Source organism: Mixophyes fleayi, chromosome 6 (genome assembly GCF_038048845.1).
Source record: "Mixophyes fleayi isolate aMixFle1 chromosome 6, aMixFle1.hap1, whole genome shotgun sequence".
NCBI classification, from domain to species: Eukaryota; Metazoa; Chordata; class Amphibia; order Anura; family Limnodynastidae; genus Mixophyes; species Mixophyes fleayi.
Window position 1 is genome coordinate 215,036,183 of NC_134407.1, and position 27,833 is coordinate 215,064,015.

A 27,833-nucleotide genomic window follows, 5' to 3' on the forward strand; every position below is an offset into this window, starting at 1 on the left:
CGTTTTTAAAGTAGTTGGGTCAAAATTATGTAAGATGTGTTTAGACCCATTCACAATCACATTGTGCCCCTTCATCATATCACTGCGCAGCTTCACCATATCACTCTGTGTCCTCTTCTTCACCATCTCACACCCTGTGTCCCCTTCTTCACCATCTCACACCGTGTCCCCTTCTTCACCATCTCACACCCTGTGTCCCCCTCTTCGCCATCTCTCACTCTGTCCCCCCTTCATCAGCTCTCACTCTGTCCCCCTCTTCATCAGCTCTCACTCTGTCCCCCTCTTCATCAGCTCTCACTCTGTCCCCCTCTTCATCAGCTCTCACTCTGTCCCCCCTTCAGCATCTCTCTCTGTCCCCCCCTTCAGCATCTCTCTCTGTCCCCCCCCTTCAGCGTCTCTCTCTGCCCCCCTCTTCAGCGTCTTTCTCTGTCCCCCTCCTAGCTTAAACGTCAGTCCTGTTTCGGATGGACATAAGTCAATCCGAGGTATCATCACCTTCTCTCCTTCAGCAGAGCCAGTCAAAACTTCTGCTTGTATCACAATTACCTCACGAAAAAGAGTTTGAGCCCTCAACTCGTAAATTTAGCCTTTATTACCCCTCCCACGGGGGGAAGGGGGGATGATGGAGGTTAACTGACTTCACTATTATAATTTTTTTGTCAAATAATGTCAGTATACCAAATTTCAGGTCAATTGGATGAGCCCTTTCTGAGAAAATAGTTTTTTCCACACACACACTAACACACGTCGCTAGGCTTATATATATTAGATATATATATATTTTGTGAAAAAATATAGTCATTTTGGGCCTGATTCATTAAGGATCTTAAATGAAGAGGATTCCTATTTCAGTCTCCTGGACAAAACCATGTTACAATGCAAGGGGTGCAAATGAGTGTTCTGTTTTGCACATAAATTAAAGACTGACTGTTTTTTCATGTAGCACACAAATACTTGATAGCTTATTTGTACACTGAAATTTAAAGTTGCTATTTGTGTGCTACATGAAAAAACAGTCAGTATTTAACTTATGTGCAAAACAGAACACTCATTTGCACCCCTTGCATTGTAACATGGTTTTGTCCAGGAGACTGAAATAAGAATCCTCTTCATTTAAGATACTTAATGAATCAGGCCTCTTATCTTTTATCCACGGATCTTTTGAGTGTTACATTTTTATAAGTACTTTAGAGCTACTTTCATCACTATCTAGTGGTTCTTGTATGCTGTCACAAACTTTGTCTATGAGATTCAGTGGAGGCTGCATTGGGGCACTGATTCTACTTACCTTCTGATTATCTTGTTCTGTTCTATGATCTGGTGAGTTGGAAACCCTTTCACTACTGGATGTAATCCCACAGACATCTGTAACTTCCTGTTTTATATTGTAGTTTTACAGGCTGTCTGGATTCCTTGGTCTTGTTTAAGAAGGTTGATTTCTGAGCTCTGTCTTAACCTTGTTCTTAGTATTTATTTGTATTATAATAACATTTCTAAAAAAAGTTCTTGATTAACATATGACCCCACCATCCCCATCTCCTCTCGTTTTCTTGTGACACGAGTCAAATGATAAAGATTTGAACTCACATTTTTGATTGTTCAAAAAATTATTATTAATTTAGAGAATAGGCTAACGGTGCACAATGGGTGGGATTAGGATGATGACAGGGAAAGAAGTGGTTTATGCAAATGTATCTGATCTGCCGGATCAGAGTCAATAATACACAAATATAAAAAATGCAATCACAATCTAAATGGGAGTGTTAGGATGAGTTCCTAAATGTAAAGCATAAAACTTTAGCTGAAGGTATATAGGCCAGTGGTTTGCATTTGTCTAATAGTTCCTCTATTTTCCTAGTGAAAATGTCTTAACGATAGGCAGCTTTCCTGCTGTCGACGTGGTTAGATCTCTTTCTCTTTAGTTTACTCCATTTTCCATGTGTTGGTAAAATTGTAGAGAAAAGAATGAGGGAAGAGAAAGAGGTACATACATTGTGTAGTATTGTGAATAATAGTCTGCTGATTAAGTGCTGGAAACAGAATTGTATCTTGCTATGTTGTAATCAGTGAAGATCGATATCCGTTAAATGTTCCCATTTTCTGTGTGTGGAGGAAGAGACGAAGAGAGCATACATTGATTATTTCAAGTGATTGAGATAAAAATTAGATGTAAACATTTAACTTGTCAGAAATATGAAGCCTCTTACCTCACCTGCGGGTCATACTGATCTTTATCTTCTCAAACTTTTTTAGAGAACAGTCGGGCGTTGCAAGCACTATACGCCCAGAAAGCTCCAAGCTCCTATCCATCAATCATGAAAAGAAACCGAGAGTTAGATTTAGAGGATGCAGGGGAGGAAATACCAAGCAGATCCAAGAATCTCAAACTAGTCTAAAAGGAAAAGGCATATATAATCTATCTTCTAGGGTGTTGACTCCTGAAGAGGCCAAGTTATTAGAAAGAGGCTTGAAATTTGCTCCTTCTACAAAGCCCAACCTATTTGAATTATTTATAGATCTTAATAGATACGTGAGAAATCTTAGCCGCAAGAGATATTTTGCCCATAAATACCTGAAAGATAAAAAGGATGAGGTGATGCAAGTCATTCTAGATAAGGATAACTACACAGCCTTAATAGAACTAGACAGTTTAGCGATGGAATTGGATCACACACAGCCACTAACGACTGTAGAATTATATGATACGGGCCTGGTCCTCTATGGCCGTTACATTGACGATCTATTTTTTGTATGGGATGGAGATGAGGAGTCTATTGATTTATTCATATCTCACATTAATGACAATAATTTTGGCCTCAGATATACCAGTACATATAGTAAAACACATATCAATTATTTAGACGTGTCACTATACATTGATATGGGTAGGATTGCAACTAAGACTTTTTCTAAGGATGTAGATACTTACAATTACTTGCATTTCCGTAGTGGGCACGAGAGGAACTGGAAGACCAACATCCCCAGAGGACAGTTCCGCTGGGTACGCAGAAACTGTTCCTCATTGGTAGATTTCAAGGAACAAGCGGAGAAAATGTACCATTCATTTATCAAACAAGGATATCCGAAACCATTGCTTATCAACGCTTTTAAAGAGGTTGAACAATTAGACCGCGACCCTCTACTGGTCCAAAATAAGAAGCATGTGGATAAGAAAAAGGATAAATCGCTTGTTTTTGTAACTAGTTATAATAATTTTGCATTAAGCATTAAGGAAATAGTTAAACATAACTAACTCTGCTATTTCAGAAATGGATGACCTAATAGGGCCTATGATTAATGAGGAAAGAATGTGGTGTTCAGGAGGGCACGTAATTTAAAAGAGAAATTCGCACCCAGTCACTTTCTGGGTCCTTGCGAAGATCGAACCCTTAAGACTTTTCCTGATTCTACCATTAAAGGTACAGATTCATCAATAGGTAAATCTATAATTTGGCTTAGTAGCAGACCTAATGGATTCTATAGGTGCAGCAGAAATCGATGTCTCACATGTAAATATGTTGAACATAAAGCTCAAGATTTTATTTAATTTGTTACCAAAGAAAAATTTACTATTATGACTACTATGGATTGCAGATCCCATTTTGTTGTATACCTAATACAATGCGGATGTGGTGTACAATATGTGGGACGTACCACGAGGCTTGTATATATACGCTTTTTAGAACACAGGAAAAATATTGTGAAAGGTGTTAAGACATACAACCTTTCAGAACATATGAATAGGTGCCAGAATGGTGATTTGAAAAATGTAAAAATCAAAGCCATTGAACAGATCAAAATAACAAAAAGGGGCGGAGACAGATTCAATCAATTATGTAAACGTGAAGCATTCTGGATATTCAAACTCAAAACACTGCTGCCCTTTGGTCTGAACGACACTTTGGAGCTTAATAATATATGAAAACATCAATATAAAATTAATAGATTCTGATAGATATATGTGATGCTTTATGCATATTATTAGATAAGATAATTAAAAGGTATATATTGTCCACTATATCGCTCTATACTAAATTTTTTCCATGCATATGGATGTTGATATATTGCATCTCAGACTCACATAGTTTTTTATATTATTTTTTTATATTTGTTTTATGTATTTTATATTATATATCTAGCACAGGTATAGATTTGATTTTAGATAAACAAGTCAATATGCTGTTTTCTATAAAAATGGAGTATTGGTCTTGATTATTACTATAATTATATTTCATCAAATGGATATTTAGCCCCTTTATATTTGATGCTAGAATATGAAATATGAGCCTACATCCAAGCTGTTAGAGAATGGGATCTTTAATTTATGGCTTATCTGCTAACTGGTAAGATCCTAATAAAATATACTATTACTTGTCTCTAAAGAATGACAATTCGTATGGACAACGGAGAACTGAAACGCAATGATTGAGGAATCCAAAAATATTTAATATGAGATCTTATTGAAGAAACGAACATCATTGAATATCAGACTGCTCACTTCTTTCCTCATTTGCGTATGATAAGAGGCTATGGAAGGATTAATCCATTAGATCCAACACAGCATATAAAAAGGATGTCTCCGATACGATACTTACCTCTGATGAAACCGTCACTGATGACGGAGAAACGCGTCAGGTGATTCCGATACATTACTTCCGGGAATTCCAGATTGGCAACACAACGAGAAACAGCCGCTCGTAACGCACTACAGTCTAGCAGACATCCAGATCTTTAGGCTATCAGCCTGCCACAGATGAGAAAGCCGCGGATATCAGCACACCATCCAGCTAAGTCACTGAGTTACTTTTCAATTGGACCTATGTGTCCTTAAGACTGCAAGCTTGGGATTGGTGACTTTATGGAAGCTATTTTCTGCTATTTTATATTGCCATTTCTCTCGTGGCTTCAATCAGGATTAACTGCTTATCATCTATATTGGGATTCAGCTCTATTGAGATTTTTTGGGGTTTATGTACCTACATGACTTTCCTATATATTTTTCTATATTTGTATGTTTTAGGAAACAACCACAGCAGGTTCCTTAGTGGAAGCAGCAGAATCATTAGCTATATATCTTGAGGATATTTATTTTTAGCGCATATATAGTTTTCTTTATATCTTTAAGGATAAGGTAACCTAGTTGATGAGGTTGAAAAAAGACACCAGTCCATCAAGTTCAACCTATTTTGGATCTCCTGCGATCCCTCACTTCTATTTGAAATTGATCCAGATTAAGCAACCACAAATAAGGAATCTGTTTCAATCGGGGAAAATCCCTCCAGACACAATTTTGCAGTTCTATTTTTCCCCTATATCCACTACTATCCTTCATTTTAATTAACGGTCGTAACTGGATACACTTTTTCGCTAAAAATTTGTCTAACTCTTTCTTAAACATATCTATTGAATCTGCCATCACAACCTTCCCTGGCAGTGAATTCCATATCTTGACTGCCCTTACTGTAAAGAACCCCTTCATTTGCTTGTTGTGAAATTTCCTCTCCTCTATCCTTAGGGGGTGACCACGTGTCCTGTGTATGGTCCTTGGGGTAAAAAGTTCCCATGTAAGCTCTCTGTATTGACCCTTAATGTATTTGTACATAGAAATCATATCTCCCCTTAGATGCCTCTTTACTAAAGTAAACATGCCTAAACTGCATAACTTAATGACTCCATACCCTTTATCAATATTGTCGCCCTTCTCTGAACCATTTCTAGTTCCAAAATATCTTTTTTATAGAGTGGTGCCCAGAATCGTACTCCATATTCAAGATGAAGTCTTACCAACGATTTATACAATGGCAAATTACACTTCCCTTCTATTGTGGAGGTCAAATAATTGGATGAAGTAAACCAAATTGATTAATATTGTTTTACCGTGCCATTGCGATTAATACGCCACGTGTTACGATGCAATCGCACAGATTCATAACACACACATTTACATTCGCACTTACACTTGTAAATAATGAATGTTCCAATCTACATTTATTTATTAGGAAAATGTATTAGATTGTTTATACATAAATGATAATATATTAAAAGTATCTAAGGCTCAGGATATAGGAAATGTATGTTTAGTGTCATTTTGATCTGCACATTACCATCTCTAATCCGCTACTTTCGGCTTTACGATTGCTTCCTGCGATCAATAGTTATGTAAGATAAAAGATTGAATGATCAAAATGACATTGTGTTTTAAGTTTGTTTATAACTGGTTTGGGTTGGTTTCCTTGAGAAGCACATGCTTTCAGCTGTTGGGGGAAGGTGATCACACCTTCCCCGAGAAATCCTTTGAATTAGCCTATGACCAGCAGGCAACTGGAACATAATTAAACCCTGAGCCAATGAAGACCCTAGACATTTTGCTTGTGTACATAGTGACATCACCAGTAGTTTTATCTATACTGAAGCTGCATATATGCATGCTGGACCATTCTCTCTTTCTGCCTGACTACACAGCAGAGATGATTACCTTATCCTGGGCCTGAATGAAACGTTAGATGAGATATAATGTATTTGGTGTTTTTATACTTTCCTGCTTTATTGTAACATCTTAAATGCGTAATAATGGCTTGTTGTAAATCCTGCTATATTTTGCAATTAAATATCTTTGTGCTTTGGAACCACAACAATCGCAGTGGACAATGTTTTATTGGTGAGTGATAAAATGACTTTAATAGCATCTATGCCCCTTTTTATGCATGCCAATACTTTATTTGCCCTTACAGCTGCTGCTTGACATTGAACACTATTGCTAAGTCTATTGTCTACGAGCACTCCCAAATCCTTTTTCATTATAGATTCCCCTAAATTAATCCCATTTAATGTATAGATTTCATGCTTGTTTTTGATCCCTAAATGCATAACCTTACATTTATCTATATTAAACCTCATATTTCATTTGGCCACCCAATCATCCATTTTATTTAAGTTCCTCTGTAAAGAAGCTACATCTTGCTCTGATTTTATTACCTTACATCTGCAAAAATTGAAATTTTACTCTCTAAACCATCACCAAAGTCATTAATAAATATATTAAAAAGGAGTAACCCCTTAACGGAACCTTGAGGTACTCCACTTAAAACTTTTGACCAATTAGAAAGTGTTCCATTTATCACAACTCTCTGTTCCCTATTCTCTAACCAGTTTTCGATACAAGTACAAATGTTGTTTCCTAGACCCAGTTGCCTTATTTTGTAAACCAACCTCTTGTGTGGCAATGTATCAAAGGTCTTTGCAAAATCTAAGTAGACCTCATCTACTGTGCTGCCCTGGTCTAAATTGCCACTAACTTCCTCGTATAAACTAATTAGATTAGTTTGACATGATCTATCCCTCACAAATCCAGGCTGATTCCCACTAATAATCTTATTGCACACCAAGTACTGCTGAATACTATCCCTTAATATACCTTCCAGTAGTTTCCCCACTATTGATGTCAGGCTTACAGGTCTATAATTTCCCTTGTGATCTCGTCCCCTTTTTAAACAACGGCACCACAGCTGCTATTCACCAGTCACTTGGTACTGAGCCTGATGAGATTGAATCTTTGAAATGTATTAATAGCGGTCTAGCTATTTCTGAGTTTAGCTCCATAAGAACCCTTGGGTGTATGACATTTGGACCTGAAGCTTTATTTATCTTAATATTCTTCAGTCACCTTTCGACTTCTTCTTTTGTCAGCCAAGTATTAATTAGTGGTACGGTTTCATTTCCATTTTTATGTATTATTCCTACCATTTGTTCCTCTCTAGTAAATACTGAAGAAAAGAAAGTGTTTAATACCTCTGCTTTTCTCTTAGTATCATTTATCAATTCACCCATCTCACTTCTTAGGGGTCCTATATTCTTTTTTAAACCTTTTTGCAACTTGTTTTTCATTTTCTAATTTAGCCATCTAATTTCCTTTTTGCATGTTTTATTACATTCCTTGTACCTACGGAAGGACTCCTCAGACCCTTCAGACATAAACAATTTAAATGCACGCTTCTTCCTTGGCATTTCTTACTTTACCTATTTATTTAGCCACATTGGTTTAGACTTAATTCTTTTACATTTATTTCCCATAGGAATGAACTTATACGTGTTTTAAAGACAGCCCAAATTTCTTCGTATTTTTTCCTTCAAAATCTTTATCCCAGTCTATGCACTTTATAGACTCCTTTAGCATATTAAAATTTGCATTTCTAAAGTATAAAGTCCTAGTTGATCCCTTATACCGTTACTTCTGGAAAGTAATTTCAAATGAGACCATGTTATGATCACTGTTTCCCAAGTGTTCCCTTACTTGAATATTTGATATTACGTCTACATTATTTGTTATTACTAGGTCCATTATAGTCCAGTTCCTAGTTGGTTCCTCTACTAATTGGGACATGTAATGGTGTTTTAGAGTGCTCGGATAGTTCTAACTCCCCCATTTTTGCCTGTCAGGCTTCTTGCATTTGCATACATACACTTAAGTCTATTGCCTCCCTTAGGTATTTATTTTTGCTTTAAAAAGGGCTCCTCAGTATCGGCTATGCTTCCCTTTGCCCCCTCTCCACCTCCTTAACTCTTGTTAAATTCCTCCTTACTACTCTCAATGTCTATCCCATAAATACTTGCTTGCATAGTTTAAAAACTCATCCAACCTTCTAACCATCCTCTCCCCTAGCACAGCAGCTCCCACCTCATTCAGGGGCAATCCATCTCGACAATAAAGATGGCAACTGACTGAGAAATCAGACCAGTGCTCTAAGAATCCAAAACCCTTCTTCCTACACCAATCTTTTAGCCACGCATTAATCTCCCTAGCGAGTGGCACAGGATGTCCATGCCTTAAGTTTGCGACCTATGTCCATAAAATCATTCTTTAAGACATCCCATCTTCCTCTAACTCGGTCATTGGTGCCAACATGCACCAAAACCGCAGGGTCATTCCCAGCTCCTCCAAAAAATCTGTCCACCCGATCCGCAATATACCGAGCCCGAGCACCGGGGGGAGACAACACACTGTTCGGCATGCACGGTCCCGGTAACAGATTGCCCTGTCTACCTTCCTAATAATTGAATCCCCTACCACCACAATCTGCCTGGGTCCCTGAGTAACTTTGGTCCCCTCTATGCTGGAGAGACCATTCCCCTGGTTGCTAGAGGAAGCAGTCTCACCCAACTCTACCAATTCTGAACTGCCTTCCACAGTATCTTCATCCAATCTGGCAAATCTGCTGGGATTGCTTCGCTCAGAACTGGCCTGCCTCTCCCTCCCTCTGCTACCAATAGTAAATTTTACCCAGCTGCCTACCTGTGCATCCTCTTGTGCCTCTGCTCCACCATGCTCAGCTAACGCATCAACGGTGAGCTGTAAACTCTGCTCCAGAATTGGAGAAAAAGTTTTTAGCAAGGTGAGATCTGTCTTTGATTCCACTTGTACACTACATGGCCAAAACTATGTGGATAACCCTTCTAATTGTTGTCTGGCCATTTCAGTCATACCCATTGTGAACAAGTGCATATATATAAGTACACAGCCATGCAATCTCTATAGTAAAACATTAGCAGTAGAATGGGTCGTAGTGAAGAGCTTAGTGACTTTCAGTGTGGCACTTTCATAGGATGCCACCTTCCCAACAAGTCAGTTCATTAACTTTCTGCACTGATATAACTGCCCCAGTCAACTGTGAGTGCTGACATTGTGATGTAAAAACATCTAGGAGCAACAACAGCTCAGTGGTAGGCCACACAAGCCCATAATGTCACTCACCAGGCTATCGGGCCCTATCACTAACCTCTCCGCTGTCTTTCCAAGCTGTCCCTGCGGTCCTCAGGCTCTGCTGGTTTCAGATCTCTCTGCAAGATGATGCCCAGTCTGTCTCTACTCCAGAGATCCCTCCAGAATCAGGGTATGAGTGCAGGATTTGGATTTGGTCACATGATTCCTCTCAGCCAGTCAGGGCATAGCAGCCTCCTCTCCAGGTTTCCCTCCAAAACCAGTTCCTGGGAGCTGCCATCTTGAATATAGTCACCTGACCTATCTCAGCAACTCAGAGTGCTGCTTCAGCCCAGCTGACCGCAGTCGCCAATCAGGAATCAACAACTATTATAAAAAATAAAGCTATACCAGGCGCTAAAGGATCTTGATTATATTAATTGTAAAAACAGAGAACCGCTGATCCCTATAGGTAGATATCTCAGTCTGACCAAAAAGTATATACAGATTGTGAAAAAATAGGGAAGCGCTGATCCAACTGTAAAAATCTATTTATTACATATAAATATACAATGTAAAACATTAAACACACAAATGTGTGTACACAAATCAAAGCTGACTAAAACCTCCTAAATTAAGTAGTATTCCAAGCAACACAGATGAAGAGATCTAGTTGAAATAAATCACCAATGGAAAAAACTGCAAAAATACAATTAAATAGTCTAGTTAATCCGTATCAATATATCAAGAATTTGACACCACTTGTTATCCTTATACATACACTCTGCTTATTAGCACACGGTGGTCAGGACCACACACATACATCCACTAGAATAAGTATTAGCAGTGACCATGGTGAATTTCCTAAAAACAAGTATAGGTACCGAGACTCTGACAGTGGTCAGTTCATATGATTACTTACAGTCCTACTAGAAGGTCTCCTCACTTTCAATATTTGTTTGGCACATAAATAATGAGTCCCAGGTTAGGAATTCCAATTATGCCGGTATAATTTAGAATTATTGCGTGTTACAAAAAAGTTCCAAAGATCAGAATAAGGACATCCGTTAACCCAAAGGCCAGTGAAATTCAACAAAGTAGCCCTCGGTTATCAGTTTTAGCATGCAGAGAACTGCAGCAACATTCAAAATAATGGCTGGATTACTTATATTTATGATTCGGATAATAGTGCCAATTTAATCAGCGTTACAGCGTGTAACCAACAGTTCCAAATATCAGAGTAAAGACATCCGTTCTTTCAAAGGCCAATAGAGTTCATCAGAATAACGCTCAATTACCAGTTTTGGCAAGCATAGATCTGCAGGACCATTCAGAAAAATAGCTAGATTACTTAGCTCATTCTGCGGACACTTCGTCCTTAATCCATTCTGCGGCCGGATAATAGAAATACTTGTATGTCAGTAACACGAGGAGATGTCCCGGACCGACAATCACACAATACCCCGGGGTATGGAGGGGCGGAGTCTATTAGTCAGCTGAATGAATAGCAGCCCATACTGACGCGTTTCTCCATTACAAACGGCTTCATCAGAGGAATAATGATTTGTTTAAAGTGTTTATTTATGGTCGAAACAAATGTCACGTGACCATAGGTAACCAATCCAACATGATCCAGATCGTTCATTCATAATGAGTACAGCTGTTTAAGTAAGGTTAGAAGCATTATCGTGGAGTAAATCAGAGAGCAGAGGCCACACTGATAACTTTCATACTTACATCTCATTGTTATGCATATAATCATCTCAACCGAGACCAATAACAGCTATAACAACTTGTTTAAATTAAAAATATTAAATAAGTATAAATTAAAATTAAATTATACATTAAAATTAAAGATAAGAATCACATTCCCTAAAGTAATAAAACAAAATAACATACCTAAAATAAAATATTAAAAATTACAACAGAAATAAAAATAAATTTTAAAAATTCCTAAAAATGATATATTTAATAGACACAAAATGTAAATACGCACACATGTGTCTACAATTACTTATAAGTATCAATATATCTATATATGGACATCTCTCCACAGTATTGATCTAAATAGATGAAAGAGACTTTAGATGGCATTAAGTTCAATACTCTCATTGAGACCATGAGGCACCAGGGTATTCAATCAAAAGATCCAATAGGCCTCCCTGTGACAGAGAAGGTTCATCATCATCATCATCATTTATTTATATAGCGCCACAAATTCCACAGCGCTGTACAGAGAACTCACTCACATCAGTCCCTGCCCCATTGGGGCTTACAGTCTAAATTCCCTAACACACACACACAGACAGAGACAGACAGACATAGACAAACACACAGACTAGGGTCAATTTGTTAGCAGCCAATTAACCTACCAGTATGTTTTTGGAGTGTGGGAGGAAACCGAAGCACCCGGAGGAAACCCACGCAAACACGGGGAGAACATACAAACTCCACACAGATAAGGCCATGGTCGAGAATTGAACTCATGACCCCAGTGCTGTAAGGCAGATGTGCTAACCACTACGCCACCGTTGGTTGAATCTATCCCCTCCTCTGGGGGTGGCACACACTTGCTCAATTGCCCTAACTTGAAGTTTTTTATAAAAGTACTGCCTGGAGCGCTTACCTGTTGCCAGTGCAGCGTTGTTATTTCAAATGCCAACCTGGTTCCCTGCAGTCTGAAATCCTTTCTGCTGTTCCATTTCAGACAGTGCAGTCTGCATTCCAGCTCCAGTATTCCAGTTCCATCACTACCAGTTCAGGTTCCAGCATTCCGGTTCAGTCATTCTGCTTTCCCGGTTCCATCGTCCAGCATTCCGGTTCAGTCATTCTGCTTTCCCGGTTCCATCATCCAGCATACCGGTTCCATCATCCAGCATTCCGGTTCCATCATCTAGCATTCCGGTTCAGTCATTCTGCATTCCGGTTCCATCATCCAGCATTCCGGTTCAGTCATTCTGCATTCCGGTTCCATCATCCAGCATTTTGGTTCCATCATCCAGCATTCCGGTTCAGTCATTCTGCTTTCCCGGTTCCATCATCCAGCATACCGGTTCCATCATCCAGCATTCCGGTTCCATCATCCAGCATTCCGGTTCAGTCATTCTGCATTCCGGTTCCATCATCCAGCATTCCGGTTCCATCATCCAGCATTCCGGTTCAGTCATTCTGCATTCCGGTTCCATCATCCAGCATTCCTGTTCAGTCATTCTGCTTTCCCGGTTCCATCATCCAGCATTCCGGTTCCAGCATTTTGGTTCCGTTCCGGTTTTAGAAATTCAACTACTGTCTGGTCTCTGCTAGTTTTATCACCACCTGTTCCTGTCTTTTCACCTACATGCAAAGGAACATAATCAGGCCGCACAGCTTTGTAACTCCAGAGACAAAACCCAGTCTGGGTACAGACAGATCCTCAGGGCTGACAGTTTGCACTGGCCTAATGAATTCCGCTGGTGATCTGCCCCAAGTGGGCTGACAGGAGTAGATCTGACACTGGAATCTACTCCTGTCAGCTAAGGACAGGTAACTGAGGGTACAGTGGGCACAGGCTCACCAAAACTGGGCAGGTAAAGATTGGAAAAAACATTGTTTGGTCTGATGAATCTTCATTTCTGCTGTGACATGCAGATGGTAGGGTCAGAATTTGGCGTCAACAACATGAATTCATGGATCCATCATGCCTTGTGTCAATGGTGCATCCTGGTGGTGATGGTGTGGGAAATGTTTTCTTGGTATACATTAGGCCCCTTAATACCAACTGAGCACTGGTTAAATGCAACAGCTGACCTAAGCACTGTTGCTGATCATGTGCATCTCTTTATGTCCACACTGTACCCATCTTATACTGGCTACTTCCGGCAGGATAACATGCCATGTCACAAATCTGGTACCACGAACAAGATAATGAGTTCAGTGTATCCCACTGGGCTTCACAATCACCAGATCTCAGGGCCATCTTTTCTACTGGGCACAAAGGGCTGGTGCCCGGGGGCCCCACGAACAAGGGGGCCTTATAGGCAGGGCTCTTAATTAGAATAAATAATCCTGCAAAAAAAGAAATTTCTGCCAAAAAAACAAACAAACTTACTTTTTGCGGTCAGGATTACTCCCTGTTCCCCTCCTCCGTGCTGCGCTCACACTGAATGTCGGGGGTGATGACATAATGGCCGACATTTTCATTGAGGAGCGCAGCACAGAGGAGCCACGATGGATCAAAGAAGAGGAAGACACAAAATAAGAGAAAAGAGGAGAAGGGAGAGAGATTAGTATAAGAGAGAGAGAGAGAGATATTAGTATAAGGTATTTGGGCTGTATAAACATGGTGGTAATATAGGATATAACAGTATAGGTAATATATGTTGTATATATTATTAGTATTAAATATTTGTGCTTTATGGGCATGGTGGTAATAAGGAATATAACAGTATGGGTCATATATATTTTTAGTATAAATTATTTGGGTTAGATAAGATTTGTGGTAATCTGTGATACAACATTATAGGTATATATATTATCAGTATAAGTTATTTGGGTTCGACATATATACTCTACATTTGGGTGGGTTACATCTACTTGTTAATTGTCCTATATAAGTATGCTGGAGGTTTGCAGTGGTCATTGGCATGTAAGAAATGTGCTGGTCATTAGGAATATATAAAATGGATGGTCATTTGGCCTGTAGTAATAACCTGGTAATGATAAAATTGTAAATGGGGAATATAATGTGTTGTCTCAGTTCTCTGCACTACTGTGAGGCTGAAACATAGATATAGTTGTAAGAAAAATACAAACTCTTCCCATGATGCCACACCCGTTAATTTGCATAGAAACGCCCCCATTTCTTACCAGCTGATTTTCGTCAGGCAGAGCGGGAGCTCTGTCTCAGTGTCACTGGCTGTACACACGGCAGCGGCCATTTTGTTGTAGGTCTTCTACTTTGGAACGCACAGACCGGAATTCTCTTGGAACGCACAGACCGGAAGTTCTTTACAATATCATCCGGGTGGCCCTTAAGTAGATAAGAAAGAAGGAGCAGGTAATGACATTCATTTGTTAGCTTAGAAAAACATCTGGTGACTGTTTATTTTTTATACAGGTGGAGCAGGCTGTGGTGTATTGTTATTATACTGGTGGAGCAGATTGCGGTCCATTTATTTAACAGATGGGATATGGTGTTATGTTATTATAATGCACATGGGACCTGATGTGTCCTCTATGTAAGCCCCTACAGGGATATTAGCGATGATTTGTTAATGAATCATCTCTATTTGTTGGGTGAGAGGTCTCCAGACATCTCCCACATTATCTAAACATATGGGGGCTATTATCTAATATATATATATATATATATATATATATATATATATATATATATATATATATATATATAAGCCTAGCGGCATGTGTTAGTGTGGTGTGTGTGTGTGTGGAAAAAACTATTTTCTCAGAAAGGGCTCATCCAATTGACCTGAAATTTGGTATACTGACATTATTTGACAAAAAAAATTATAATAGTGAAGTCAGTTAACTTCCATCATCCCCCCTTCCCCCCGTGGGAGGGGTAGTAAAGGCTAAATTTACCAGTTGAGGGCTCAAACTCTTGACCGTGTGGGAATTTATTTACCAGAGCCTGTGTTTGGTCATGGACAATTGTATGTCGCATTTTCACGAGTACGGAGAAGCAGTGATGTGAAAGTGCAGGTTATGAATACTGCCCTTCAAGGAAGACTATTTGAGCACAGCGATAAGGTGTTTAGCAGAAACGTTGTGTATCGAGAGGTTTTAGAACAGTAAGACGATGGAGATTAGGATGTGGCGATGAAGATGAAGGATGAGGTGATGGAGAAGAATGATGAGGTGGTGATATGTAGACAAAACCACGTTAAAAAAGGGCGCTTACGTCGGGAAGTAACGCTCCTCCCCTGAGGAGGCCTGGCCTAGCCCCAAATGCATGACAAGAACCTTCTTAACACCTTAAGTAGCTTGATTTGACTAGAATGCATGAGTATCATGCACGGGTTAACTTGTATATTATATATTCCTTCTATGTTACTGTCTTGTTTCTCCATATGCACAGTCACATTTGATATAATTTCCAGGACGCCTCTGCTGCTGCAAGCAGGTTATAATATCCTATATCAATAATATATCATATATTCCTTCCCTGTTACTATCCTGTTCTCACATATACACAGTTGTATAATATATATATATATATATATATATATATATATATATATATATATATATATTCCAGGACTGATGGGCAGGTTATTATATAATAATAAGAGTATATTATATGTTAATTCTTCGTCACTGTACTGTGTCTCCTCCACATGTGCACAGATACTTGAGATTTAATTTCATTTTTGTAATGGAAAAAATAATAAATGGCTAAATTATTGCAGCGGTGTATATTAGTGGGCAGTGATTGGTACAGTGGAAAATATGTACATGACTTGCATGATGTAGCGAAAAAGTATAGACTTATTGCGGCATAAAAGTGACTACTTGGCGTGCATATTGTGGTAAATGTTATATACTTTATACAGTGTGGTGAAAATATAATTTTCTGATTGTGCGAGGTAGGACAACAAAGGTAATACTGTACACCTCAGTCCCAAAGGTCCACTATATTCGTTGTCCAGGACACACAAAACACCCTAATGCTCAATCATATAACCTCGTAATGCCTCTATATAATAGCTCACATACCTGCATTATGCACTCTTTAAGCTTGATATAAGTGTGCCTCTTCCTTCTATTTCTGCAAAAATTCCCTTAATTTATTCTCTATTTTTAATCCACCCACAGGGCAGTGTCTTGTTTTTATCGTTTGAATGTCTCTGGGAAGATGTTTGACAACAAAAATCTCATGACTGAGAATATATTAAACCTCACCCTGGAGATCATCTACCTGCTGACTGGAGAGGTGAGGGATTCTGGGAGTGCCACTGAGACATTACTAATAACTCTAGTAATAAAGCATAAACCTGACTGGAGAGGTGAGGGATTCTGGGAGTGTCACTGAGACATCACTATTAACTCTAGTAATAAAACATGAACCTGACTGGAGAAGTGAGGGATTCTGGGTAATGTCATAGTGAATCAGTATTATCTCTATTAATACAACATTGAATAGATTAAAGAAAACCTGGATCTGGTTTCATCTGAAATCCTCTTGATCACACTCTAAGACCTTTCATTGACTACAGTAGCCTTAATAAAATCACTATAAAAATATAATCTTTTCCTTTTGACATCTGAGTTTTTGGTCACAACCGTGGAGCTTCAGTGTTTACAAGTCTCTACTTATAATTTGAAGGAGATGAGTGGGAAACAGTTTTCAATAATTGAAACAGGAGGTAAAAATACCTTGTGATGCCCAACAGCCTCTGTAACGCACCTGAAGTGTTTCAATCTTCCATGAAGAAAATATACCGTTATCTTCCATATAATTTTCTCATCATGCAATTGGATAATATTTTAATTTTCTCTGATGTGTCCTCAGATCGACAACTTGTCAGGACAGTACAACAACACCTGTGGTCTTTACATGAATATGGAATAATATATTTTTCACCAGTCACAGATTGTATTTTTGGGATATACTGTCTCCACCTCTGAAATTCAGATGAATCCTGAAAAGGTTATCTCTACCAAGACTTGGCCTCAGCCTGTTGATCGCCACCCAGAGATTTCCTTGGCATTGCCAAATATTACCGCCAATTCGTTAAAAATAATGTTTTTTAAGGCATCCAATGTTCATACTCTGCTTGTGGTCAATAAATAGTTTAAATCACCCTCTCAAGACTAACAAATGGCAGACAGTGGATGGGAGGGGTACTATAACTAACAAGTTGTGCTGTGTCCCTGTTTCCTCCCAAGTGTGTCCACCCTGTAGCGTCTGTGTGGTAGACATACTTGCTGGATTAAGTGCTTGTTATATATTCGCACCTATTTAAGTGCCTAAGATGTCAGGAGCCTCTCCATTTAAACCTGTTCTGATTCTTCTCTTGTGTCTGAGCAACATGATGTGTTAGTACTTTTCGTATTTATGCCATGTCTGATTTTCTGAAACTATTATCTCATGAGATTATATGATTAAAACAGTATATATGCAATAAGCAATTGATTTCTAAACCAATAAATGGTGTCTATGTGCTGATTCTTTTCCTCTTTTATACACAGGATTATACAGTAGTGAAGAAAACATATAGTGAGTGTGAGACACCCAGTAGCCGTCCCCGTGTGTCAGGAGGACTGAGCAGGACCCAGAGCCCCATCACGGTGCCTCCACCTCACTCACTGATACATGAGAGAAACAATGACCAGAGGATTCTAGAACTCACCAACAAGATCATTCAGCTGCTGACTGGAGAGGTGACTGCTGGGAATGGGACATTATACAGTAACACCAGGGGGTGTGTCTGGGTGATGACTGTATCATTGTGTGTGTCAGGTTCCTATAAGGTGTCAGGATGTCACTGTCTATTTCTCCATGGAGGAATGGGAGTATTTAGAGGGACACAAGGGTCTGTACAAGGATGTGATGATGGAGAATCACCAGCCCCTCACATCACTGGGTAAGAAGGAACTCTTTTATTATTGTAAAGAAGAATGGAGTTTTGGGATAATTACATATACATAATTCAGCTTATGTGTGTTTCCTACAGATGGATCTAGTGACAGATGTCCTCGTCCTCTTTATTCACAGGATCATATAGAGGAAACTCACAATATCCCTCAGGTAGATGGAATTGAGGGTCTCAACAAGTCCCATAATACAAATGTGACTCTACAATATATGATCTCTAGACAAGTTGTGGTGATCTTATAATGTGATATTCTTCTGTTTTAATCTCAGTTCATTCATTATTTTGTTATTGTTTTGTGGATCATTTATGGTGATGTCCTGATTGATATTAAAGTTGAAGTTATATAGGGGGAGACCCTAAAACTTTTACTTCACATAACTTACATATACTTGTTAGCCCTGTTCTTAGGAGAACTAGTTGATTGATATTTGTTGAAATTCACTAGGGTTATAGTAATTCTATTGCTAAATACGATACATAGAAAACCTGAAATATGGTCTGGTCTCGAAGGTATAAAATACCCCGGTCACAGAGGGGTTCCTTTTATTAAATCAGGCATTATTATAGTTTTATTTTATTATTTTGTGGCTTACTTAGGGTGAACAGCTGATTATTATTAAAGTAGAAGACGAGACGTATGTGGTGGGTGATCAGCAGTGTAATGAAGAGGAGATCCCTACAGATATCAGCACAGGTGAGTAATACACACTAAATACAGAAGAGTCACATATTCTCCTTGTTAAGTCACTACAACAATCTCTTATTCTACACCCTCCTCTGTCTGTACAAACTGAGGAGGAAAAACTATCTGCCCAGTGGGGGAGTCAGGATCTATCAGCCCCTATTAGACTCCTGCTCTCCTCACATTGTATCATTGTGCTACCAGCTGCCATGTTCCTCCCTGTAACTACCAGATATGACATTACCCATGATCCTCCCCATGTACTACATTATATTACTCATGATCCTCCCCATGTACTAAATTACATTACCCATGATCCTCCCCATGTACTAAATTACATTACCCATGATCCTCCCCATGTACTACATTACATTACTCATGATCCTCCCCATGTACTACATTACATTACTCATGATCCTCCCCATGTACTACATTACATTACTCATGATCCTCCCCATGTACTACATTATATTACTCATGATCCTCCCCATGTACTACATTACATTACCCATGATCCTCCCCATGTACTACATTACATTACTCATGATCCTTCCCATGTACTACATTACATTACTCATGATCCTCCCCATGTACTACATTACATTACCCATGATCCTTCCTGAGCGTGATCTTGTGATATTACCCATGATCCTTTCTGAGAACTGCCACAACATTATCAACCTAAGCACTAATAGTAATAACACCTTTGTAGGTGATATCCTGTACTGATTATATTCTGATTCACCTACACTAATACTGCACCTGCACATACATACCTAAATAAAACGCCCCCTTTTGCTTAAGTACTGAGTGTGCCACCTTGAGGGCTGCGGTGAGGATGATGGCGGGACCTGAATGCTGATTTGTGTGTTCCAGTGGGTTCATTTGAATCTGGTCTGTTCATCTGCTTGTTCGACTTTGTGCTTCCTGATGCTTGAGTGTTGCTGAACTCCCACGGGAGATGTCCCTAGCTAGAGACCTAGACACCAGGGCAATTACAGAGATCACAAGAAGGACAAGACGGAGTGTGAGGTCAGAGCCATTTTGTAACACTTGTCATGTTTGTCATGGATTATTCATGAACAGAAAAGAATTGTAAGAAAACGGTCCATACCATGGTTTTTGAAACAGAGGAATGTTGTAAGAGTATAATGGGAAAGAAGATTGTAGTTCTCTGCCATGCTGTTTCTTTTGCAAGGGCAGGAATGTTTCAAGAAATTTTCTCATATGTATGTCTATGTTAAAATATTATTCTGCATAGTTATTTATATGCTATTAGTGGGGCTAGGTGTGGTCTTCTGTAGTACGAAAGAATAATGACCCTCTGAGGTTTGATGCTAAAGAGAGAGAGAGTAACGCTCCTGTGATGTAATTATTGAGTGTGGACCGAGAGGTCCGGCAGGAACTTAGTGTTTAAAAAGGTTCTGGTGGGTTTCACAAAACTTTCTTCACCATTCTTAGGGCTCCTGGGTCCTTATCTCGCTCAGTTGTCTTAATTAATGATGTCATCTTATCTCTTGTCATAAAGTCCTAACCGATGAGCGGTGTTGAATAGCAATGTGACATCATAACATGTAATGGAAGCTTTTTACTATAATCTATGAATTCTTCATTCACAAATTGATTCTTGAAAATGTTGAATTCACTGTTTGTATGGACATTTTGGGGTATTACAATCCATTTGTTGTTCTAGTAAAAACAAATCTGTTTTATAGAAATGTGTATTTCCATATATTTATTTTATTCCCATCAGATGAACAACACACCTGGAATAACTCGGAGAGACATCTAATTTTATCTCCAGATTGTGAATTGGAACATAACGACATCACACGAAATTCTTCAGAAGAAAACCCCATTCCCCTAAATATACATCGATTATTTAATTGTGCAGATATATCATCTGCTCCCTCAATTAATGAGGAATGTTCGCCTTACAACTCGGATATTGTTACACACAGTACAGATTGTACAGATGATAAACTATTTTCATGTTCTGAATGTGGGAAATGTTTTGCTCAGAAATCATATTTTATTCTACATCGGCAAACTCACACAGATGAGAAGCCATTTTCATGTTCTGAATGTGGGAAATGTTTTACACGGAAGTCAGTACTTAATACACATCAGAGAGTTCACACAGGTGAGAAACCATATTCATGTTCTGATTGTGGGAAATGTTTTAATGATAAATCCAATTTTGTTAAACATCAGAGTGTTCATAGAGGTGAGAGGCCATTTTCATGTTCTGAATGTGGGAAATGTTTTACACGGCAGTCAGTACTTAATACACATCAAAGAGTTCACACAGGTGAGAAGCCATTTTTATGTTCTGAATGTGGAAAATGTTTTAATAGCAAATCAAATTTTGTTAAACATCAGAGAATTCATACAGGTAAGAAGCCATTTCCATGTTTTACATGTGGAAAATGTTTTAGTTATAAATCAAATCTTGTAGAACATCAGCGAACTCACACAGGTGAGAAGCCATTTCCATGTTCTGCATGTGGAAAATGTTTTGGTCATAAATCAAATCTTGCGGAACATCAGCGAACTCACACAGGTGGGAAGCCATTTCCATGTCCTGAATGTGGGAAATGTTTTACCCATAAATCAAGTCTTTGTAAACATCAGCGACAACACACATGAGAAAACACAATTTATTTGTGTTTATGTAAATACAGGATTCAGAAATTGCAGCAGTATTTGACATACCATAATATTACTACTGAAAGATGTCAAGTACAAGTATAATTTTATATTTTTTTGGTGATCTTGGTTATTGAAGGATCAATAAAATTGTCATCATTACACAATATATTATGTTATAAGCGTCTAGTTACTATCCAATAACGATTGTCCACTTCCAGTGTTGTGGTTCCAAAACACAAAGCGATTTAATAGCCAAAAGTAGCAGAGTAACAAGTCAGAATAAAATAAGTACAGCCGTTACTTTAAGCAGGCGCCCTGGATCCAGTGTACAGTCATTCAGGTCTGAATGCTGTGGTCAAGTAGACTGGAAACTGGTCCCAGAGCTCTCACTTATATACATACAGTGAAAACAATACAGATGATGTGACTTGTTTTTATAGGTTCAGGATTCAGGAATGTCCAGTGCAATGCAGGTCATTGGCCAGTTCAAATGAAAATATCCAAGGGTGGGGGTCAGCTCTCCTGGAGATGCATTCCAATCTTCCTGCCAAATACTGGTTTAAACTGGTCTATTTGCACTGTACAGACAATATAATTTCTAATCATTTATTCCCTACAATCTATAACTAGCATACGCAAGGTGCGATCCGTTTGGCGATTGAACCAGACGTCTGCAAATAAATTGGGGATTAGAATGATACCAGACATGATATGTTTCCTGTGACCTGAACCTTAGATCTCACTAAAATATATATAACTTTATAATATCAACCATAAACATTGCTACATCTCTTCATAAATAACTATGTGTTGCAACTACTTTTAAGACGAGCTAATTACAAGTTATGTGTGCGTGTATAAGTGTTTGCCACGTGTTGCGGTTAGTTACGCTCCTCCACGTTATAGGGTGCTATTCTCGTAACTTCAGACAAAAGACAATCAAGTTGTTAGATATTAATTGAAATGACCATATCCAATTATCTGACTTCGACAATTAATATCTAACAATTTAATTGCAATCCACACATAGCTGGAATTTATGTCATCAACAGAAGTCTGCAATGGACTCCTCTATAAAGAACGTATTTTATTCAATCTCTGTCTAACTCTGCAATAACAAGAACACGTTAACTAATCTATTATCCCAACAATTTGCTGGTGTGACTGAATGGGCTTACTTTGCCACCTGATCTCTTGGGGGAAGAAAGTATGTTCTTCCTACACAATTTATCTGGGTTTCTTTCTCACTGGCCGTAACCGACTGTTACTGACCACTCCTACTGGTGTCACCTTGCCAGAAGACACTTGCCGATTGGGGATACTAGTTGTAGGAGAACCTTGCTGCCACCAATAGGCCTCTTTTCCGTGCCTAGGACCGCTTCTGGGGTTGCTGGTATAGCTTTGATCTGGGTTGGTTGGTACCTCCTGACCGCTTACTAATGATCAGGACTGCTGGGTAGCGGAAGAGCGTTGATACAGAGACGCTGGGTTCAACACAGATCAGCCGGGGAACAGATTAGAGTGCAAGCTGTTATCTGTTGGTCAAAGGATACAGCAGGCAATAGGCGTACGCAGAATCTTCAAGCAGTGATGTTTTATTGCTCAAGAGTCCTGACGAGGACTTTTCCACACTAGTTGGAGGTACTAGTGATCATTCAGAAGTACAGATAGAACACTACTTTACCTGGTAATGCAGGGCTCTTTTTTTATACAGTTTATGACACATATGTTGGCAGGAGGGTAGCCCAACCCCCTGATCCTAGCTGGCACCACAACGTCTGATATATTACATTCAATGATTAGCATCGGGATGTAATATGTTCTCTAAACTTGTTAGTGCAATTTAAAATTTTAACAAAATTCACATCAATTGTGATTTCCTAAATTACTTGCTGGTTGCATTATTCATGTAGTATCTTTTTAGCAAGACAGGATAAAAAGTAACAACTCCCTGCTGCGTATTTAGGCTAAAAAGGTGTCGGTCACGCACATGAAAAGACTTACGTAGCATGAGATCCTTTCTTCAGACAATTACAAGAACAAATTTCCCCCAAAATCTCATGACTAATAAACATGCCAGTATGGCTTCTAAAGACCAGCCTGGTTTATTGGTATTTCATTTGTGTGTGTCTGTGATCTTAAGTAGGGGACGGAGGGTGCCTTAGTCTCCCTCTGTGTTGCTCATTCCAAGAACATTACCCCATGAAGAAAACAAGGCAAAAGTTTATATACAGACAGGACCCATAAATCTGTACACACTCCCGAGTGAGAAAAGGGGTGTTACATGTGTGTATTCTTATATTGCAAATTTTAATTCAACGTAGTTAATGTAAAATTAAATGTTTTACCTGTTGGAAATGTGCAGCCCTCCTACCTCGCTCAGGAGCTGCCTTAGGGTCACACTGATCTGTTTTAGATCTCTGATTTCACAGTGTATGTGTGAGTAACATCATGAAGTAGAATAATTCTATAAAAGTCATCAATAATAAAAAAAGGGATCACTGTGATTGAATAACTGAATGTTACAGAACCATTATTTTCTGAATGTACTTTGTGGATAGTAAAACAGTGCAGACTCAATACATTTTTGATGAAAGGACCATATTCTATAAGAAGAAAATCCTGGATAACTATTCATCATGAATGACTGTAATACCTTACAGACTCCACTTCATGGAAAATGCCAGGATGCTTCAACACTCTGCACTTTGGATGTATGATGTTACACAGGTGCCCATCACAGCACAATGTTATTGCACATGAGCCTTACGTCATTACTCTGTGCTGTCACCTAGCTGATTCCCTGACAAACTTGTCTAAATATAGTTGTGAAAGAGTTGGCTGAACTGTAATACTCTGTGCTGCTGTTACCATTCTAACTCTTAACTAGTTACAGATTTTTCAGCCCCATCGACTTCAGCTCTTGCTTGTGCGTCTGCCCCCAGTTATGAAGAATACAATAGCTGCTAATTTTATAACAATCTACTTTTCTAGCAGTAATTACTCACTGGGGCAGATGCACTCCTGGCTAGATCACATAACCTTTCCATGATCTCATCAGAGGATGTTACATGAGCCAAATAAAGTCTGTGAAATTGTAAGAACAGTCACTTCTTTCTCATATAATCTTAAGACAGGTTCCCAACAGATTGTTTTAAGAAATATAATGATCTATTGGTCTCCGGCATGGAAATTAATGGACATGGAAAAAGCTTCTGACTCAGTTGAGTACTGCTACTTCTGGAAGATTATAGGTGAGTTTATTTTGTCAACTAGGTCAAACTTTTATGTCATAAACCATGGCCTTTTCTGTGTGGAGTTTGTATGTTCTCCCTGTGTTTGCGTGGGTTTCCTCCGGGTGCTCCGGTTTCCTCCCACACTCCAAAAACATACTAGTAGGTTAATTGGCTGCTCTCACTCTCTCTGTGTGTGTGTGTGTGTGTTAGGGATTTTAGACTGTAAGCTCCAATGGGGCAGGGACTGATGTGAGTGAGTTCTCTGTACAGCGCTGCGGAATCGGTGGCGCTATATATATAAATGATGATGATGATAAACCAAAAAGCAGGAATACACAACATTCAGGTGACAGATCCCATCACCCCCACTTGGGGGGAGGAGAATTAAACCGGGTAAAGGATGCTTATTTGTCAATAATACCAATGTATATTTAGCATGTTCATTTCTGAAGGGTCTGCTGATGCTGATGGAAGATTTTTTCCCATCAAAATCTTTCTTTCAGCAGCTGAATTAGAGTTAGTCAATCCTATTCCCTCTAGATGAAATCAGGTTATTTGACAAGTCTGACACCTCAAACCCAGATGCTTCAATAGTTTAAATATCTAGGAGTTGGGGTCTCTCTGTGTTTTCCCTACAGAACATTGAAGGTACAATTTCAATCCTTGACAATGCTGCCATTGTCATAAGTTACGCATTTTAATTTATTTAAAACTATCAAACATCTTGACATTTATAGTGTGACCCTGATGTAAACTCCTAAATCGCATTTCAAACTATTTGGTGACATATTTTCAGTGTTTCTCCCAGTCCATAGGCCATCCTAGTCGACCAGGGTCAATCTTTTGGATAAACGTGAGAGGGGCTGTTTGACCTTCCCATACCCTTTTATATATTATTATTTATTACTTAGCTGTGCAGGTGGCATATGCTGGCTACACAGAGACCCTGATAACCTGGCTGTGGTGGTGGGATCTTATGAACCCATTTATCTATGATATAAAGCTCTGAAAATATAATTTATCTATTTCGTGGCTATATATGCTTCATATGAGACAAAAGCCATAACAAACACTCCTTCAGTTTTACCAATCAAAGCTCTTTTCTTAGAATGTAGAATTTCTCATTGCAGTAAAGAATGAGAATGTCATATAGCAGGTAGTACATAGCTTAAATAGCAAGTCTCAGCAATCTTGGTGAAGCCACTTACGAGCATTCCTTCCACATACATATCAGTAAGTGTGGTACCCCGGTGTACATGAGGTGTTCAGTGTATAATGGATAGCACAGGTCAGATGTTTCCTTATGTAGTGTAGGACAGGCTCTTGCTGTGGAACCCTGATGTCTGTAGCCCTTTCTCTTCTTCCCTTCAGTTACACTATGGCCGAGAGGCAAAGGTCTACCCCCCAGATAGAGATTATAGTAGATAAGTTACACAATCAAACATTTATCATGTAAACAGTGTCTTTACCAATATGGAATAAATACAAAATAAAACACTTTCTTTAGCTTACATATAAAGATAAAAATAATTCTAAACAGTGCAAACAAGGCAGCAGAATAAAGATACACCTCTGAACACAGTATTTAAACTTGGTTTGCCAGTAACTTGCTCGAAATGTATTACCAAGGCAGCAATGCTGAGTCTCACAGGGTTTTGTCAGAGTTCCTGTTGCAATGTTACACACAAACCTATAGCTAAATATCTATATATATAACCCAGGTTATCTTAACTCTTTAGTGTGCACGTTGGGGCCCTTGCTGTCCGGGAAGTATAGGATAGAAATTGTTGTTCTCTTCCACTTTCTTTACACAGATATGGATGTTACAGCGCTGTGAGTGAAGATGCCTATGGTGCACACATGGGACTTGCTTTATACAGTGTCCTTACTTGTTCTCTGGTCTGTCTATACCATGTAGAATAGGGGCTGGTCACAGCTGCGGTGAAGTGCAAATATGTGAAATAAAAAGTAAACCGGTGTTTTACTTCTCCCCACTGCAGAGCGTCCTGGGAGCAATAGATCTTCCCCTATTAACCATCAGTCACAATGGCCTTGTAGGAACTTGTGATTGTCAGACACCAGTGATTCCTCTTTACTGAGGTGACTGTTTCCAGCTTGTTGCTCTCTTTTCAGTCTCTAGCACTTGTTGGACGGTCTCCTGTCATCCTTTCTTTTTCTTGTGCTTTGCTCACACACCCCCTCAGACATCTCTCCTCTCTCTTCTACAACCGGTTTTCTCCCAGTGCATTCTGGGGAACCTTGGGCATTCTGGGGAATTTTGTTACTATAAAGACTCACCCAAAATGGCCTTCAGTTCTACATCGGTGGTAATCATTAAAACGATAACTGGATCCCCGACAACAGATACCCCAACAGGAATACACCAAAGTTGTATTCCCCAGCAGACTGGTGCTACTGGCACCTGGAAACACTGTCCTGAAACCCTGGCGATGAATGAAGAAGACAGCAAGTAACGATGACGTCACTTTCCAGCTCCACATTATGTTTGCTGCTGTTAACCTTGTATTTTAAGGAGGCGCCGTCTGTAAAATGTATTAGACTTTGTAGAGAACATTGTACAGGTGACGCCTACTTAAAAAATGAGAAAGGATAGGGGGTGCTGAAGAGAAAGGGTAGCTGGAGACTAGAGGAGGTTGATGAGAAGGGGGGCTGGAGACTAGAGGGGGCTGATGAGAAGGGGGCTGAAGACTAGAGGGGGCTGATGAGAAGGGGGCTGAAGACTAGAGGGAGCTGTTGAGAAGGGGGGCTGGAGACTTGAGGGAGCTGTTGAGAAGGGGGGCTGGAGACTAGAGGGGGCTGATGAGCAGGGGGGGCTGGAGACTAGAGGGGGCTGATGAGCACGGGGGGCTGGAGACTAGAGGGAGCTGTTGAGAAGGGGGGCTGGAGACTAGAGGGGGCTGATGAGAAGGGGGCTGAACACTAGAGGGGGCTGATGAGAAGGGAGGGCTGGA

General features: G+C 39.3%; 1 protein-coding gene and 1 long non-coding RNA gene across 2 annotated transcripts in view; one reads left to right on the top strand and one right to left on the bottom strand.

The window, feature by feature from the left end:
• The window catches only part of LOC142095476 (uncharacterized), a 92,571-nt gene extending 70,780 nt beyond the window's left edge, over positions 1-21,791 (top strand). The window contains exons 6-11 of the mRNA XM_075178421.1: positions 16,508-16,625; positions 17,885-18,076; positions 18,156-18,279; positions 18,370-18,443; positions 18,889-18,985; positions 20,727-21,791. Coding sequence (XP_075034522.1) covers positions 16,508-16,625; positions 17,885-18,076; positions 18,156-18,279; positions 18,370-18,443; positions 18,889-18,985; positions 20,727-21,622 — 1,501 coding nt within the window. The 3' untranslated portion in view covers positions 21,623-21,791. The remainder of the gene's footprint in view (positions 1-16,507; positions 16,626-17,884; positions 18,077-18,155; positions 18,280-18,369; positions 18,444-18,888; positions 18,986-20,726) is intronic.
• On the bottom strand, positions 1,642-14,625 carry LOC142160067 (uncharacterized). The gene is made up of 3 exons (XR_012693049.1): positions 14,540-14,625; positions 2,208-2,302; positions 1,642-2,100 (listed from the first exon to the last, which is right to left on the bottom strand). It is a non-coding gene; the product is annotated as an uncharacterized LOC142160067 (long non-coding RNA).
• Positions 21,792-27,833: the final 6,042 nt, after the last annotated feature.